Source organism: Salmo trutta, chromosome 15 (assembly GCF_901001165.1).
Source record: "Salmo trutta chromosome 15, fSalTru1.1, whole genome shotgun sequence".
NCBI lineage: Eukaryota > Metazoa > Chordata > Actinopteri > Salmoniformes > Salmonidae > Salmo > Salmo trutta.
In genome coordinates this window covers 14702278-14722287 of record NC_042971.1, presented here as the reverse complement: position 1 = coordinate 14722287, position 20010 = coordinate 14702278, and the positions used below count along the sequence as shown (strand labels likewise).

The 20010-nt window shown below is 42.0% G+C and overlaps 1 protein-coding gene across 3 annotated transcripts in view; it reads left to right on the top strand.

Moving 5' to 3' along the window:
* Positions 1–10825: 10825 nt before the first annotated feature.
* gabra1 (gamma-aminobutyric acid type A receptor subunit alpha1) overlaps positions 10826–20010 on the top strand; it is a 33942-nt gene continuing 24757 nt past the window's right edge. Inside the window, exons 1-5 of one of the 3 annotated variants that reach the window (XM_029690492.1) lie at positions 10826–11019; positions 13327–13423; positions 16361–16473; positions 17590–17657; positions 19316–19536. In XM_029690492.1, coding sequence (XP_029546352.1) covers positions 13347–13423; positions 16361–16473; positions 17590–17657; positions 19316–19536 — 479 coding nt within the window. In that variant the 5' untranslated portion in view covers positions 10826–11019; positions 13327–13346. Of the gene's footprint in view, positions 11020–11490; positions 11827–11862; positions 12030–13326; positions 13424–16360; positions 16474–17589; positions 17658–19315; positions 19537–20010 lie in introns of those variants that run through there. The other 2 variants (XM_029690491.1, XM_029690493.1) reach the window with 2 other exon arrangements.

Here is a 20010-nt window from a genome sequence, read left to right as displayed (position 1 = left end):
AGAGACAGGAGACCAAGCTCAATCCCTCTCCTGCGGTGAGAGAGGCAGGAGACCAAGCTCAATCCCTCTCCTGCGGTGAGAGAGACAGGAGACCAAGCTGAATCCCTCTCCGGCAGTGAGAGCGGCAGGAGACCAAGCTCCATCCCTCTCCTGCAGGGAGAGAGGCACGAGAACAAGCTCAATCCCTCTCCTGGAGGGAGAGAGGGAGGAGACCAAGCTCTATCACTCTCCAGCGGTGAGAGAGACAGGAGACCAAGCTCAATCCCTCTCCTGCAGTGAGAGAGGGAGGAGACCAAGCTCAATCCCTCTCCTGCAGTGAGAGAGGCAGGAGACCAAGCTCAATCCCTCTCCTGCAGTGAGAGAGGGAGGATACCAAGCTCAATTCCTCTCCTGCAGTGAGAGAGGGAGGAGACCAAGGTCAATCCCTCTCCTGCAGTGCGAGAGCCAGGAGACCAAGCTCAATTCCTCTCCTTCATGTCCTAACATCTGCTCTAACTCTCACCCTCCATTACACAGGTCCCTCTCTCTCTCTCCACCATGTTGGCTCGCTGCCATTCATTCATCATGTTAAACAAGCTGTGGAGGGGATTGTGTAAATGAGTGGGGGCTCGGGGAGGGAACCATGTAGCAGGGCTCAGGGAATGGTGAGAGGCCCTGTGGCTCATGGCCAGGTTGTAGCGCCCGCCGGTCACCCCACAGTCAGTTGGGTGATGATGATTGATGCAAGCGCGGTGTGGACCTGACCAGACACCCATCCAATTTGAAGGGTCCGTGTCTGATTGGCTGGCAAGTGGTATTTTTAGTGCACACTATTTCCGAAATTACCACTCTCCAAAATGTACCAGCCGTTTTATGAGCTGAAATTTCTGAGCTGAAAGTCTCCCACCTCGGCTCTCTCGTTGTGTTAGTTCATTTGTACCTGTTTGAATCTATTTGTGCGGATGAAAATGACAGTGTTTAAAGTAGATTGGGCCCTCTCATGCTGTTCCTGAGAACTTTTTATGGCAGCGTACTTTATGAAAACAACAAGAATTGCTGACCGACACCCTGCTATTGTAAACTCTCTGCAGTCATGAGCGATAGAACAAAAGAGTCATGTTTCAGTACATCCAGATGTTTATGGATCATAAGAAGCTTAAGGAAACATTTAAATGCACCAGTTCACTCAGGTTAAAACTGTCTGTGACTCAGAATATTCCTGGCACCTGCTCGAAACACAAGACCCAAAACACAGCCACCTGTTGTGGTGCCATTATCCTCAACATTAGAACAGCCTGTTCTTTTGTCTTAAAGCGTGGCAGAGGACTTAGACTCTAAATCGTCTTGCTGCTTCTATTGCCGACACAGATCTCGGGGGTATGTCTGTCAGCTTACTCAGACCCTGGGAGGACTGCCAATGAGGTTCCCCCAGGGAGAAAGGCAATGGAGAGGGATGCTTCAGCACCTCCACCTGCACTAGCCCCTCTCACCTGGAGGAGGAGGGAGAGGAAGAGAGGAGTAGCAGTCTGGCCTCAGAGTGTTGATAGATGTCAGAACCATGGACAGCTCCCTCCCTCCACACACCGCAACCCAAGCCCTTCAGACACCCTGTGGTCACTGGAGGTACCTCTTGAATGCACAAAATAAATGACTGTGTGCATGTGTGCGCATGTGTGTGTGCGCGTGTGTGTGATATAGGTGTCAGTTGGAGGGTCAATTTGGAGAGAGACATTTCCAAAACAGTTTCAAAAAGACCGAGCTAAAAATGAAAGAGTAAAGAGAAACTCAAACTTGTTTTGAAACCACACCGTTTTTCATCTCAGCAAAGCAATCATATTCAGTGACGGATACACACTGAGTGTACAAAACATTACGAACACCTTCCTAATATTGAGTGGCACCCCCTTTTGCCCTCAGAACATCTTAAATTCGTCAGGTTATCAAATCAAATCAAATCAAATCAAATTTATTTATATAGCCCTTCGTACATCAGCTGAAATCTCAAAGTGCTGTACAGAAACCCAGCCTAAAACCCCAAACAGCAAGCAATGCATGTGAAAGAAGCACGGTGGCTGGGAAAAACTCCCTAGGAAAAACTCCTGAGAAAGGCCAAAAACCTAGGAAGAAACCTAGAGAGGAACCAGGCTATGAGGGGTGGCCAGTCCTCTTCTGGCTATGGTTATGGGGATACTGTCCATGTTGATTCCAATGCTTCCCACAGTTGGATGGTATTGTATCGCTACCCTGAATAGCTTGTTCCATCTCATCCCATAGATGCTTAATTGGATTGAGATCTGGTGACTGGTCAGGCCACTGCAGGAAGCTGAATTCGCTGTCATGTTCGTGGAACCATTCCTGGACAATCCTAGCCTTATGGCATGGGGCATTATCCTGCTGAGAAAATCAATTTGCAGATGCATACACTGCTGCCATGAAGGGATGCACCTGATTGGCAATGATGTTCAGATATCCTGTGGCATTCAAACTGCTTCACTTTTATCAAGGGGCCCAATGTGTGCAATGAAAACACACTCCACACCATCACACCACCACCACAATCTTGCAATGTTGACGCACGTCATGATGGATGCATGTACGCTGCTCATGGTTTTCTCCATACCCTAGTCCTCACATCAGCGTAAAACATCAAAAACCGTGATTCATCAGACCAGGCAATGTTTTTCCAATTCTCCCATGTCCAGTGTTTTCGTTCCTTAGCCTGCTGAAACAGCAGTTTCTTGCTTTTTTGCTGAAAAAAGTGGAACTCTGTAAGGTCGTCGGCTGCCATACCCCATTTATGTCAAGGTAGGACAAGTTGTGCATTCTTTTATGGGTCTTTGGGCACCAATGTTGTACTGGACTGTCAGTTGACCTAATGAAGCCTGTCTGTTGCTCTGCACAATTTCTGTCAGCCTCCTTTGTCCTCTTTTAATGACCCATTTTTAACCACTGGCCTGCCGTTGCATGGATATCCTTTAGGTGGTGGACCATTCTTGAGACACACAGGAAACTGTTGAGCGTGAAAAACCTTTCTGTGCCCAAATGAAGTAGTCCCTGTGTGGGTGTGAAGTAGTCATGAGGTAGTCCCTGTGTGGGTGTGAAGTTGTCATGAAGTAGTCCCTGTGTGGGTGTGAAGTAGTCATGAAGTAGTCCCTGTGTGGGTGTGAAGTAGTCATGAGGTAGTCCCTGTGTGGGTGTGTGCCAGGCCCATGGGATTGATGAGATATGAGACGGACAGGTATTGGTGGCAGATCAGCCAGAACGGGAGCTCTCGGCTCAACAGTCGTATGATTGGATCTAATGAGAGACTGGGACATGTGAGCGGGGGCATGGTAACTGTGTGTTACCGTGTGTTCAGCACACACACACACTCCTGCACTTCTTCCAGAAATAGAGACCGTCTTGTCTGACAGTGTTGATCTGTTGATAATGTCACATTTTCAGTGTTTAATTACAGTGCTAACAATCAGAGATGTACCTCTTTCGCTCTCTTCCACCTCCTCCTACACCCTCCTTCCTCTCTATTTTTGGGATTGGTTTGACGGTTACTGTCACTCCATAAAGCCGTCATAGTTAATGGTACAGCCCGACAATTTCTGTATTTCTTCAGCCTGAGGAGGGGAAGTGGAATTTATGAGCCTTTAATATCCATATTCTAACCTGTAAATACTTCCTATTGAATATAAATTAGAGAGAGAGAGTGTGTGAGTGTGAGTGTGAGTGTGAGAGTGAGAGAGAGAGAGAGAGAGAGAGAGAGGGAGGAAGCTAATGCTTACAAGCAAAGTGTCTTTGGAGTTTATTGGGCTCATGGGATGTCTAAGTAACTGAAATATCTACAGTATCCATGACAATAAATGATCGGCCTTCGTCACAGAGAGAAAGGTCAACAACTATGCAGTAAATATTTACAGGACTATCAAACTAACCATATGCAGAATGCAAAGCACATACACTTTGAATTACAGTGGGTGCAAAACAGACACATTATGGAATCACTCTTGGAGGAATAGACTCACTCTCCCTGGGTTGTCCTTCATTTTGTATTTTATACTTGACCAAAAATAAATACAAATAATAAACTAACAATACAAAACAATACACACAAATCGCCAAAATAAAAAAGAAAGGAATTAAGAAATATCAGAATGAGCAATGTCAGTCCGGAATATAAATACATACAGTGCCTTCAGAAAGTTCTTGTTAATCTAACCGCATAGTCCAATTTACAGTAGTTCTACAGTGAAATAATACCATGCTTTTGTTTGAGGAGAGTGCACAGTTATGAACTCGAAAAGTTATTAATAAACCAATTAGGCACATTTGGGCAGTCTTGATACAAAATTTTGAACATAAATACAATGGTTCATTGGATCAGTCTAAAACGTTGCACATATACTGCTGCCATCTAGTGGCCAAAATCTAAATTATACCTGGGCTGCAATAATACATGATGACCTTTCTCTTGTATAATACATTATGGCCTTTCTCTTGTATAATACATTATGGCCTTTCTCTTGCAGTCTTTTTTATGGTTGTTTCTTTCTTTGTATTATCTTTTACCAGATCCAATGTGTTATATTCTCCTACATTAATTTCACATTTCCACAAAGTTCAAAGTGATTCCTTTCAAATGGTATCAAGAATATGCAGATCCTTGCTTCTGGTCCTGAGCTAAAGGCAGTATATTATTTTGGGCGAAAATTTAAAAAAGCGGCAGATCCTTGAGAGGTTTTAACAAGTCACATAATAAGTTACATGGACACACTTTGTGTGGACTCACTTTGTGTGGACTCACTTTGTTGGACTCACTTTTTGTTTAACATGAATTTTGAATGACTACCTCATCTCTGTACCTCTCACATACAGTATAATCATCTGTAAGGTCCCTCAGTCGCAGTGAATTTCAAACACAGATTAAACCACAAAGACCCGGAAGGTTTTCCAATGCCTCGTGAAAAGGGAACCTATTGGTAGATAGAAAAGCAAAAAAAGCTGACATTGAATATCCCTTTGGATGGTGTATCAATACACCCAGTCAATTCAAAGACACACTCCCTAACTCAGTTGCTGGAGAGGAAGGAAACTACTCAGGGATTTCACCATGAGATCAATGGTGACTTTAAAACAGTTACAGAGTTGAATGGCTGTGATAGGAGAAAACTGAGGATGGATAAACAACATTGTAGTTACTCCACAATACTGCCAAGTGGGCTCCCGGGTGGCACAGCGGTCTAAGGCACTGCATCTCAGTGCAAGAGGCATCACTACAGCCCCTGGTTCAAATCCAGGCTGTATCACATCCGACTGTTATTGGGCGGTGCACAATTGCCCTGGGGTAGGCCGTCATCGTAAATAAGAATTTGTTCTTGGATAATTTGCCTGGTAAAATAAAACTAATCTAATTGAGTGAAAATAAAACAGCTTGTACAGAACACATCATGCATCCTGTTTGCAATAAGGAACTATAGTAAAATTGGCAAATAAATTAACTTTACTGTATGTCCTGAATACAAAGTTTTATGATTTGAGAAAATCCAACGTAACAGATCACTGAGTACCACTCTTCATATTTTCAACCATGGTGGTGGCTGCATCATGTTATGGGTATGCTTGTCTTCGGCAAAGACTCAGGAGTTATTTTATGATATAAAGAAATGGAAAAGAGTTAGGCGCAGGCAAAATCCTTGAGGAAAGCCTGGTTCAGTCTGCAATCCAACAAACACAAATTCACATTTCAGCATGACAATACCCTAAAACACAAGGCCAAATCTACACTGGAGTTGCTTACCTAGAAGAAAGTGAGTGTTCCTAAGTGGACAAGTTATAGTTTTGATTTAAATTGAACATTGCTATCTAGCAATGATCAACAACATACTTGACAGAGCTTGAAGAATTTAAAAAGAATAATGTGCAAATATTGTACAATCCAGGTGTGTAAAGCTCTTAGTGTAAGGATCGATGCTGGAGATGAGAAGCAGGTACAGGGAGTGAACATTTAATAACCATGGACAGGAACAGAATACGGACAGCATCTGGACAGGGGAAACGGAAACGATAACAATGCTGACATGGGGATGAAACAGAGGAAACAGACAGATATAGGGATGTCAATCAAAACGTGAAGGAGTCCAGGTGAGTCCAATGAGTGCTAGTGCGTGTAATGATGGTGACAGGTGTGCGTAATGAAAGGCAGCCTCGCGCCCCCGTGCGCCATAGAGGCAGAGCGGGAGAAGGCAGAAGGTGTGACAGTACCCTTTTAAGGCCGGCCCGAGGCATGGACGCTTGACAAGCCGGCTGGGGTATAGAATCCCGACGAGCTGGCAGAGGTGTGGGAGTCTGGCGATCCGGCTGAGGCGTGGGAGCTTGATGGGCCGGCTGAGGCATGACGTGGGGTGGGAGCCTGCTGACCCAACCGGGGAAAGGAAACCTCTCGAGCCAGCTAAGGCATGGAAGCCCGACGAGCCAGCTGAGGCACCACCGTTTCCATCGAAAACAAGAACCTCCCTGATGCTTCGTATAGTGGTGTCAGCATTCTGTAAGGATCAACGGTGGAGACGAGAAACAGGTATAGGGAGTGAACATTTAATAACCACCGACAGGAACAGAATACAGACAACATCTGGACAGGGGAAACAGAAACAACAAAAATGCTGACATGGGGATGAAACAGAGGAAACAGACAGATGTAGGGAAGGCAATCCAAACGTGAAGGAGTCCAGGTCAGTCCAATGAGTGCTGATGCGCACAATGATGGTGACAGGTTTGCGTAATGAAAGGCAGCCTGGCGCCCTCGAGCGTCAGAGAGGGAGAGCGGGAGCAGGCGTGACCCTTAAAGACTTACCCAGAAATATTTCACTGCTGTAATCGCTGCCAAAGGTGATTCTAACGTGTATTGACTCAAGGGGTTGAATACTTATCTAATAAAGATATAAAAGTGTTTTATTTTTCATACATTTATTTTATTCTCACATTTTGACATTACAGAGTATTTTGAGTAAATCGTTGACAAAAGAAACGACAACTAAATACATTGTAATCCCATTTTGTAGCACAAAGAAAACCGCAAATAGTCAAGGGGTGTGAATACTTTCTGAAGGCACAGTAACTGCTACTTTTAATTTACCTGGAGTTTTGAACTGAACATTGTTGTTCAAATAAAAGTTATTCTGTAGAGAAAGTATTTGAAAGAAAACAAACAAGAGGACGAACAGATGGCCAGTGGAGGTTTTAATGCCTGAGCCAAACTGTTGCGCTTTGGTAAATCTCTTGGTTATAATCAGTGTTATGTAAACTGCAGACTGGATGCATTGTACCGTCTGCCTGCACTCCCTAGGCACACAACATAACACAACGCTTTACTGTTAGTCTGTACAATCAGCCCTCTTCCGTCGCAGGTCGGTTGCGGTTTTAATTTCATGCCATTTTGAAGCCTTCACAATTTGTTGTTGAACATATTACTCACAGTTACAAATATACAAGATCCAATATAGCGTCTTGATGTCGGGGATATATTATCCACTGCTGCCTTGTACAGTATATTAAGCAGAGAGAAGAGAAAACGTATACACCACGCAAGCTAAAATAAATCAGATTAACGAAACATATGAATGCATATGTAACGCATCATTGATCAAATGACCAAATAAATGCTTCACAGAGTTCAAATAACAGACACATCTCAACATCAACTGTTCAGACATATATATGATAGTGAAGTTGATGTTATGTGACTATGCTGTATACAGTCCTTGTGGGGAATATACAGTACAGTCAGGAAGTATTCATACCCCTTGACTTATTCCACATTTTGTTGTCATACCCGTCTACACACAATACTTCATAATGACAAATTGAAAACATGTTTTCAGAAATTAGGGTTAAGTTTAGGAATTAGCTAAAAGGGTTAAGGTTAAGGTTAGTGGAAGGGTTAGCTAAAAGGGTTAAGGTTAATGGTTAGGGTTAGCTAAAAGGGTTAAGGTTAGGGGAAGGGTTAGCTAAAAGGGTTAAGGTTAGGGTTAGGATTAGCTAAAAGGGATAAGGTTAGGGTTAGGGGAAGGGTTAGCTAAAAAGGTTAAGGTTAGGGTTAGGGGAAGGGTTAGCTAAAAGGGTTAAGGTTAGGGTTAGGGGAAGGGTTAGCTAAAAGGGTTAAGGTTAGGGTTAGTGGAAGGGTTAGCTAAAAAGGTTAAAGTTGGGGTTAGGGGAAGGGTAAGCTAAAAGGGTTAGGGGAAGGGTTAGCTAAAAGGGTTAAGGTTAGGGTTAGGGGAAGGGTTAGCAAATTTGTTGAAAAGGAAATACAGAAATATCTCATTTACATAAGTATTCATTAATACATGTTAGAATCGCCTTTGGCAGCAATTACAGCTGTGTGTCTTTCTGGGTAAGTCTCTAAGAGCTTTGCACACCTGGATTGTACAATATTTGCCCATTATTATTTTCAAAATTATTAAAGCTCTGCCAAAATGGTTGTTGATCATTGCTAAACAACCATTTACAAGTCTTGCCATAGATTTTCTAGCAGATTTAAGTCACAGTTGTAGCTTAGGAACATTCACTGTCTTATAGGCTAGGTAAGCAACTCCAGTGTAGATTTTACCCTGTGTTTTAGGTTATTGTCCTGCTGAAATGTGAATTCATCTCCCTGTGTCTGGGGGAAGCAGACTGAACCAGGTTTTCCTCTAGGATTTTGCCTGTTCTTAGCTCCATTCAATTTATTTTTTATCCTGAAAAACTCCCGTTCTTAACAATAATAAGCATATTCATAACATGATGCAGCAACCACTATGCTTGAAAATATGGAGAGTGGTACTCAGTAATGTGTTGTATTTTCTCCAAACATAGCACTTTGTATTTTTTTTATTATGTACAGGCATCCTTCTTTTCACTCTTTCAATTCGTTTAGTTTTGTGGAGTAACCACAATGTTGTTGATCCATCCTCAGTTTTCTCCTATCACCGACATGAATTAAACTCTGTAACTGTTTTAAAGTCACCATTGACCTTATGGTGAAATCCCTGAGCGGTTTCCTTCCTCTCCAGCAACTGAGTTAGGAAGTGTAGTGACTGGGTGTATTGATACACCATCCAAAGTGTAATTAATAACTTCACCATGCTGAAAAGGATATTCAATTTCTTCCCCAAAAATATTTTACCGATAATTGTATGTGTGGGGTACAGAAATGAGGTAGGCATTCAAAAAAAATGTTAAACAATGTAATTGCACACAGAGTGACTCCATGCAACTTATTATGTGACTTGTTAAGCACATTTTTACTGGTAAACCTATTTAGGCTTGCCATAACAAAGGGATTCAACACTTACTGACTCAAAACATTTCAGCTTTTCATTTGTAATGAATTTGTGAAAATTTTGAAAAACATCATTCCACTTTGACATTATAAGGTGTTTTGTGTAGGCCAGTGACAAACTAATCTCAAATGAATCCATTTTAAATGCAGGCTGTAACACAACAAAAGCCAAGCGGTGTGAATACTTTTTGAAAGCACTGTAGATAATGGAACAAAAACAGCAAAGAAAGATGACACATTTCACTGGGCAACTGTATGCTCATCGACATGGAATATGAAAACAGAAAATGAAAGTCAATGTAAATGGTGACCCATAAAATGCCAGAAAGTATAATGTACTTTTTGATTCAAAACATTACTTTAGAAGCAGTGATTATATCCTTATAACCTGCACATCAAAAAAGGCAGTTACATAAATTACTATCATCCATCACTTTGATGTTTAGCCCTACATCTCCACACTACACTACACCACAGCCCCACTCCCTCACTTGCACTGAAGGAAAGTAGGGCAACTCTCAGATATTGTACTTTTTTGGGGATGGAGGTATAGTAGAATACCAATTTTGAAATTTGGTTGAGGATCAGCAGTTTTTCTCGTGTTATGTCAGTCACTGACAGTCACTATTTTAGCCACATCAGCTAACATTTTTTAGGTTATGTGCCCAGGGACCCTGACCTCCAGTATTGGTCAATGTGTAGAATTGCAGGAAATGTGCTTTAAAAATGCAAACATTTATCTCCAGTCCATGGCAAAATAGGTAGAATTGCATTAAATGTGTTCGTGTGTAATTTTGCTAACTGGACACGTGCGAACACACATGCATGAACGCGCACGCGCGTGGCCACACAAGCAAACCAACTCACAGTGCCCGTTTTCATGTCATTGGACAGTGAAGAAGCATGTCTGGGAATATATTACATACATTACAATGACATTAATTCTTCGGCGTTTCGTTTTGAATAACGGGTAGACATGCACTTGCAGCATTAAGGTCGATGCACATGGGCTAGGAAACCTCACTATCTGTGTAGAGCACAAGATAGACGGACAGAGAGTGAGAATGAGAGACGAGGGGCGACAGAAACCTTACTGAATACCGATGCATATAGTCTATGACGTCTTCCATAACTCATTCATACACTAAATGAAGTATGCATAACTCAACACATAAACCCTGTTCCATTTCAGACAAGACAAATAATACGCTTGGTTTCATCGGGCGGTTTTTGCAGATGCACAGCATGGGTCAGAGATACCGTAGTCTGGTAAATACAATTCAGTGTTAATATCGCATTGAGGAGTTATGATTTGTGCATGAAGGACGAGTAGTCTAGATGTCATCATAGTCTGTTGTAAACGTAATAAAACAAACACATGATATCAGTGTGTATTATGCGTTGATAAGGGCAATAAACCGACCACATACATTGTGAGTTATTACATGTCCCATCATGATTAAAATGTCTTCTGGTTTGTAGTTTAATTTGAAATACACAGATGACTACAAAAATATACGCTTGATTTCATCAGGCGGTTTTTCCAGATGCATAGCACAGCTCTGCTTTTCCAGCTCTGTCTATGTTCAGTCGTGGAGTGCAGGCAATAGCAGCATAATATTTGGCTGTAAACACAGCCGGTCCTGTTGTCTCGATGCGAATCCTGGACTTTTAGGGCGCAGTGAGTGAGTGATTCAAGGTGATTTCGGTGTGGCTCGTCTCATCAAATCTATCGGGTGAGCGAACGATGGGAAGAATGTAACCTATTTAATATTGGGAAGAATGTAGCCTATTTAATATTGGGAAGAATGTAACCTATTCATGTATGCATGTGTTATTTTGTATATGCATTGAGTGTCTTCATTGATAGGCTATGTGATAAACATGTAATAATCGATTGGAGATATTCGTTTTGGTCATAGAGGAATGTCGTGCCAGTTGATATACCCTATCCATTCAATAAATATACAACGCAGTTTATATAGGAAAACATCAAACATCAGTCAGAGAGAAAGAGGGGCAAAAAAACAAGTGAGCCGGTTGAAAATGTAAGAGGATTTAATTTTGCAGCCACTGAAAAGAGATTAAGTCGACAGCAGTGGAAGTTAAATTGTGCTGCATATAAAAAAAAATGGGCGGATTGGTCTTTAGATGAGAGAGTGGTACCACCTTCCATTCTAAAATAAAATTGCCCTGGCATGAAGTCACAGCCTATTTCACATCCGGTTTACCCAGGGACATATTACTATTGTCCTGGTAAAGTAAAGCTTATTTGGCTGCAATCTCAGTATTTACAGTAGATTTTGTAGTTAGATAAGCAATTTGTTGGGGACTGAGAAGAGTTTAACCCCCCACACCAATGAATAGTGCGCGAGACCTGCGCATACTCAGCTTCGTCAGCAGCCGTATTCTCCAGCCTCAAGCTCAAATTCGGCAGTAGATCTGAGATCTTTGAGGATTTTTTCTCATTGAATCCGTGTAAAAAAAAGATGTACATAAAAGTTTGAGGACACGACAGCCTCGAATATCTCTGGTATATCGCTGTAAGTGAATTCATCGTTTTTCATTTTGCTTGTCTTTATCGGTGCAGAAGGAGGTCGGGGAATTTGACTTGCGTTTTAGAACTGCAGTGAGTTGTGTTCAGCCTAACAGAGGCAGAATGGTAGAGGAGTTGCAACGATCGGGGAGTGGAGGACGTGGAGTTTGCTGTTGAAAATTAAGACTCTTTAAGGGGGCATCTGCTGTGGTATGATATTTTATGTTTTTGTCGAGGTTGTTTCAGCACTGGACAGAGCGCCGAATATAGAATCATACAGTTGCTTAATAGGCTCCTCACCACGCACGAATTGAATTAGACTACTGGTCATGTTTAAGATGAGCCTTGAGAAATGCCAGTTGCATGCTAAATATCTTCCTGAACTCAATATATTTATACTGCGGATGCATTTCAACGGAATCATTTAGAAAGTGTGGTTGTATGGGATTTTTACGCTAAACTGCATTATCCCTGCTTTATCAAATCGTTGTCATACTAACGGAATTTTAACAGAACACTGCACGTCCTTTGCACAGCTTCGTTCTCAGCATATTCAAGTGCACATTGGAGGAATTGAAGCGAGTAACAGGCGCAGTTTTATTGACAGGTTATTGTAGTCGTTTGTGGCATGATGGTGTAGCTATTGATTACAGCGTATTTTTCGTGGGTAAATCATTGCTGCTGTGAGAAACATTGTTATATATTTTTTTCTGGGTTCAGTTAAACGGGCATCTGGCAAACAATTGTCTTTGTTTAACGCAATAACGTAGCCTACCTCTTAACATCATCTGAAACTGGGTTGACATGACGATGTTGGATAAGGTGAAAATGGGTGAATATACGAGGATTTGGTTTAATATTGCGGTACCGACGCGTTTCAGTTGCAGGCTATGAGTAAGCTATAATACAAGTGTCAGGATAACACACGACTATGTAACGGGTAACGTGTTTGATTATTTTCGCAATTATGTATCGCAATATGCGTGCGTAATGTGTGTCGTCGGATCATGCGAAATATATTCTTCATAATGGAACGTAGTCCTGTTTGAAGCAACGGATACATCGCCTCCAATGTATCAAATTCATTCAGACGCGCTCTCACTGTGTTTCTTTTTAGGCAGATATATGAAGTATAATAAATCGTGCGACTGATTCATGACATATGAGCTGGCAGATGCAGTTCAGGTTGTGAACGTATGGCTAACTTGTGAAACATAAAGTGCTTTGAGGTTTCGACCCATCACCAAATCTTAATGTAATTCGTTTTTTTGTTGTTGTTGCGTGTTTGCAAAAGTTGGGCACTAATATAAACCAAAAGATACAACATAGTGATTGGGAATGGCTGGTCTTTAGTAGAAAGTTTCCTGCCTCTTATTCTCCTTGATCGTCTTGGTTTGAGGAGCCCTCAACTCTTCAATTGTGTCTTCTTTGATCGTCTTTTGAGCCATTCCTGTCATTGGTAGCCTGCTGTTGCATTTTATAATGTGTCGTTATCTTCCTCCTTCAGTGACAAACCACTCTCCAACCATGGGTGGACGGACAGGAACGGTCATACTATGTGTGTGGGCCTGTTTGCTGATGGCCAATGTGCTTTGTGGGAAAAGGTAAGGTGGGCGACCACACCGACAATAACATTAGCTGAGCTAGATTTGGCCCAGGAAGGAGAATCAGTGTTTTGTTCTATGGTCTAGTTACAATAAAAAAAATGTATTAGTCTCTCAAGTACCCAACAGAGCGGAAATAGAATTGATTTTGGGATGTGCAGTCATGTCATGTTGGGAGTGCATCCCTCACTGACAGTCTGTGAGAAAACAATGTAATGAACACGTTTCGCCAGCTGACCATATTTTTCCTTTGTGCCTAAGTCACTAGGATGGCAGTAATTAGGCCACCACTTCACGACTCCACACTGTAATTGCAATGAGGTAATACGAGGTGAACACAAGCTGGGGTTGATTTGCCCAAAATAGAAATTACTGCGTTAAAATTTCCATTGGCTCAGCAGCCACATGGGACAACACTGAATATATAACCAAAGTAGAGAAGTGCATGTCTCAGATGTCCTGTCATTCATTCAAACGATGTATGTGTCTCAAGTGACATACTTTAGCTAGAGGGTAGTCCAATATAGAAAGTCACACTTGGGAATACAGATGGGGTCTGTGCCCTGACCACACCACTCAGTACCACAGTGTGATGGGATGAGAGATGACAGCAATACGTGGTTCTGAAATGTGATTGTCACACTATTAATCCTGCCATTGAACTGCCAGACATTTGCGTGAGCACCTCAACACTAATCCAGTCCTAGGATACACTTTGAGAAGTTTGACATTGAACCAAAATCATGCAAATGCCAAGGATTCACTATTTGAAGATGCTCAACTCTTAAATTAGTAATGTTGGGTCTTGCTATACATTATTTAGTTGAACTGTCAGAGCCATTCACTGAAGTTGACTTAAATGGTTATTTATGGAGATATTTTGGTCTTTTGCGTCTCGGTCACTGTCGTATGTACAGTTAGAGTAAACACCACCGTTTATATGCTGAAGAACATGTTTGTAGATGGAATGTGTAGTCGAACATGCATGCCTATCTCATCAGTCGAATTAAATTGCCATTTAAGGATTTATTTTCCGTGAGCTGTGACATTCTCCCCAGTAATCAACCGTGAGTTGAATGTATTTTAACTGCACTGCTTCAAGGATGACCCATTTAACCAATAAACACCTCCCCGGATTACTCTACCTTACAACTGTCCCCATAAACTGCAGTGTAATTATTAACTAGTAATTCACTGTATTTACCTCTAGAATTCAAACACAATTCTTGGAGGGTTTTTAAACAGGTGCAGTAATCAGTTGTGCGCACATTTGTGTTGTGGATGGAGAGAAGGACCTTATAATTGGGTAACTATAGTGTTTTGAAGAAGGTCTAGAGAGAGAGAGAGAGAGCTCCTGAGTTTGTGGACAGGCAGGCAAGCTGGGGCTGCAGCAGTGTACAGCAGTGAGCAGCACTGTTGCTGTTCAGATGACCTGTAGATGGGGATGGTGTACAATGTTTTATGAGGAAGTGGCCCCAGTCAGCTCATAAACATCCAGTCCATTGCTCTCTGGTTATCTGCACCCCTCCCTCTGCCGTTCCCCTCCTCTACTACCCCCCCCCCCCCCCCCCATTTCCAAATATACCCTATGTCAAGTGCATTTTAATTATTGCTCACTTGAAAGCGCTCTGAGGCATCCTTGCACATTTGCTGTTGTGGTTTTTTTGTAAGGAGGATATAATGAACTTATCTGTTGGAATGTACTGTATCTCTGTTAAATCGAAAACCTTCGGCATGTTGTGTTAACTCAGTCTATCATCAAGCAAGCAGAACATAAATGTGTGTGTGTGTGCACGTAGTTTCTCTTATCTTTGAGCTAAGGCAAGGAAGGCTTTGCCATATCTTCAAGTTTCACCCAAAAAGTTGAATGTGGAATTGCCATCAGTAAGGGTTTTTGGCGCCCAACGTGTGTCATATTCCATTATTTATCAAAGTTCTTCATATTATTTAGATTCCATAAAAGTCATTTTAGCAGGAAGTGGCATTTGAACAAATCGCCTATGCGGTAATGAATGGTGTGTTGATGTCATATTCACGATATTATTTCTGCAGTGACGTGAGTAGAATGTCCTTATTTAGAAGAATCGTTCATCAGCTCACATTTAAAGCCGTGTGATATGTCTCTCTCCCCCTCCCCCTTCTCATTCACTCTCTCTATCTCTCTCCCTCATTTGTGGCTGCCTGCATGCATATCCTCTCAGCTGTTCTGTTGACTCTTCCTGCTACTCGCTACTTCAGATTCCCCACCTTCCCATCCACCGGTCCATGCTAACTAATCTTTGCTGACCTTCCCTTCTCCTTGGAGCTGTGTTCTGAGCAGAGCTTGTTTCCAAACACTGGAGACCGTTTATTTAGCATGCAATCAAACCAGTGTGGTCTGCGATTGGGCAGAAAAAAATGAAGATGATTGCTCAGAGGCAAACGATTATTTATGATTAAGGCTTTCCTGTGATTATTTTGAGGGAGAGAAGAAATCTCTCCCACCCCTTCTAATGCCGACCATTTCCCTCTCCATCCACACCTCCTGTTGATAAAATACAAATTTACACAGCATGATTAAATCTGTATTGCTACTGATTACTGTGTTGAAATATTAATGAGTGGTGATGTTAACTGCGTTCACACGTTTGCTGATTGTGAGTATTCTGAGTTGGCCTTAACATTTAGTTTCATGTTGCTCAAAGAGCATACTCAATTAGTCCTTTGCTGTTAATAGGCCACGTTAATGCATTATGAGTTCCCCATGTGTACAATGTCATGCCCTGTGGATCAAATAAACGTATTTCTCCCATTCATGTGCCTTTATAAAAATTCTGTTTCCTCCGAGGAAGTAGATTTTAGAGGATCAAGAGAAGTTGCTCAGCTGGGATTTAGCGCCAACACTCCTGCATCAATTTACTGAATTCACTGTCCAAAATGACTCTTCCTTTTTGTCAGCTCTGGACAGAATGGCCAGACGGATGAGCAGAAAGACAACACGACAGTGTTCACCCGGATCCTAGACCGTCTCCTGGATGGCTATGACAATCGTCTCAGACCAGGGTTGGGAGGTACAGTACTGTACAATGGTTTCTTACCGACTCATAACATTCTCAGGTTAGAGCTGGTAGGAGATAAAAGGGTGATGATGAGTTACTTGGAAATATTCAATAACATGGTTATTGCGTGCTGTAAATTACCTTTACAGCTGCTAATTTTCGGGAATCCTTTGTTGTCTTATTTGGAATTGATGGCACGAGATTGCACCACCCTGGAGGTTTACTATTGGTCGTTTGCCAATACCATTAATTGGATGATAGCACTCCAGAACACATTAAAAAAAAGGACGGCTGGAGTCCTTTGTCCTTCTTGATGAAAAATAAATCACCATTTCATTTGCTTATCGTCACAAGCATCCTCATGTCTTTTTTTTCTTCTGCCTTTGCAGTCATATCAGTGGAATCTACAGGAGGGCGATTTACTGTTCGCTCTTTCCTTAGAAGCATGATATCAAGAGCAAGTATCTTTTTAACACGAAAATAAAGCTCCTTGGTGAATAACTCAACTAATTATTTGGAGAAATAGTGTATGGTGTAGATATTCTCATTGGGACCTTGGGTAGTTTTGGCACTTTTCATGGAAGTGCACTGTGCCAGACAGTTCTTGCGTATACTGTTCTATATTCGACTCAACTTGACAGAGTAATGGAGACATATCTAGACCTACTGGAACGTGAAGAGTATTCTTATGGAATTGATTGTGTGGAGGCAAACAGGCAAGGGAATATTACATTTTCAGTGGCAAATGGAGAGAAATTAAACATTATGATTGACACCATTCCTGATGTAAATCACGTTTCCATTTTCCACTTCAAAACATAATGCTGCACAGACGAAGGTACTCGAAATACGTCAGACCAGGTGAAATATGATCTCAGCCAAGGGATTTGAAAATTCATGAAGAGATTGCATCGGTCCCAAGGTAATGGTCCTGACACTGACACGGAGAACTGCAGAAATGGTTATTGACCTCAAAATCAGGATTGTAAGGTGTCATTTTGGAAGGGGGCTCTGTGAAAATTAGGGAATGATACGATCAAAGGGCAATGCTCCCCAGGATTACGTGCTAGTTAGAGCTAATGAGGAGCCCTGATCGACACTCACTCTCCTAATTTCTTGGTTCAACAGAGCGTGTAACTGAAGTCAAGACTGACATTTTCGTGACGAGTATTGGGCCCGTCTCGGACCATGACATGGTATGCCCGTCTTTCCTCTCTGTTATTCCCCTCTCTGAAATGTCACCAGTTCTGTGTCCATGTTCTCCCCTTAACCTATTTTGATGTCGTTTCAAAGGTAAAATGTTTATAAATTTGATCAGCCCCATTAGTTTTTCGACATAAATGAAATGTCACAAGCGAGGAAATGTTATTAGACCAATTGGCTCATTCATTTCCCAGATAAATGCAACTTCTAGTCTTAAATGGAATTATATTTGTATGTCCATTTTTATTGCATGGCATGACCCAGGCGGAGAGGGCTTGGTATTGATGTGGGTTTAATGACTTTGGATCTTGTATAGCCTTTGTCTTTAGATTTGGCCATGATGTACAGTGTATTAGCAGGTGCTTGGGACTAGATTGTAAAGTCCCAGTCTGTGTCCCAAATAGAACCCCTACTTAGTGCACTATTTTTGACACATTTTCATGGAGCCCTATTGGCCCTGGTCAAAATAAGTGCACTTCATAAGGAATAGGGTGTCATTTGGGATACAACCACAGAGAACAGATACTATGGTTATGGCCAGAGACATTACCCTTCCTATGGCTATCATGACTGGATAATGTGATTTGATATAATCCTACTCAGAGATATAAACTGACAGTGGAATGATTCAGACTAGTCTTTGCAAAATTACCCTTCAGAATTTTCTACCTGTTCTCCTACCTGCTTCCAAACGCAATTTCATTGACCAAAAGTGGGCGTACCTACCATTTGAAAATCATGTTGGATATCGAAGAGATATTCTTTATTGAAGGGCAATAGCGATGGTGAGATTTGATTTATTCATAATTGCTCTGTTGAGATGTCTTCTTTAACCACTGTGGATGAATCAGCGTAAAACAATTACTAATCTGACTCTGCGTAATGTACACAGAAATAACAAGTCCCGGGACATACAGTATGTGAAACACACTCTCTCTCTCTCTTTCTCTCTCTCTGCCTCTGATATTGTCTCACAATCTTGATGAAGGTTTGCTATTGGTGCACTTGAACCGTGTGTATTTGACATATTATGATTTTATTACTGTACATGCTCTAACATATGGACCTGCACGTTTTTGCTGCTGCGCTACATCACAGTAAGTCACGGAATGGGCTGGCCAAAAGGAACAGCTACAGTAGCTACCATTTCCCTTTCCAGTCCACTTCCATTACCTTGCAGCTCTGTTACCGTTCACAGTAATTAACTCACTGCCGGGGAAAAACAGAGAACCGGAACGCTGTAAATTCACTGGCAAGCTAACTCCGTCAGGCATTGTGAAATAATTAAAAGCTGCTCTTAGCCATGGCGACTAGTGCATGTTAGAGTGAGATATCGCGCCAGTGTTTGTATTAGGTGTGCTAAAATCTAGAGCAATGTGCTTCTTCCTCATGTTTATTGATGACACATTCATGAGGACTAGCTGGAAGGAAGAGACGGAAGCCACTCCACCAGTTAGATAGACCTACCTTTGTTGAAGCTTCTACCTTGGCAAGGGCAAGACAGTCACCAGCAGGCAAAACAGGCCATTTCTGCTACATGGAAGTGAGAGAAAGGAAGTAGTGATATAGTCTGTAACAATGCCTGGCAGATATAGGATGACTAGGGTCAACCTACCTCTCCTGGGTCCTGAATTTGCCTTCTCTCTCACAGGAATACACCATTGACGTGTTCTTTCGTCAAAGCTGGAAGGACGAGCGGCTAAAATTTAAAGGTCCAATGTCTGTTCTCCGTTTGAACAACCTAATGGCCAGTAAAATCTGGACCCCTGACACGTTCTTTCACAATGGCAAGAAGTCTGTCGCCCACAACATGACTATGCCCAACAAACTCCTACGAATCACAGAGGAGGGAACTCTGCTCTACACTATGAGGTAAGTGTTTTCGTTGCATTAGATTCAGGAAGAGGTATTTTTAACACTGAAAATGGAAATCCTTACTGGGAAGCAGAACATGATTTTCTCTGAAGACAATAGTCGTAAAGTCTACCAGTCCCATGGTGATCGTGATCCCAGTACATTGTAAGGTTACTTTCTGCCCTAGAAAATACTGTTGGTATCAAGCAAAATATGAATCCTGAAAGAGATTGTATACTGCAGTGGGGAGCACTAAGATAAGACCTTTAGTGAGTAGAGCGAGTAGTGTAGAATATAATGGTAGAGTGGAGGCCCACTGTGGGTTTTCCTTTGAGCTGAAGCATTATAAATAATGGTCCCAGACGTGAACTTTCAATGCTCACAAAACAGAGCTAACGTGTGGGTCACGGGGTGGCCATAAAACCTTCATTAACGCAGATGTGGACAAAGGGTGAGTTCTTATTCACGCCGTGGCGACGTAGAGTTGACGAA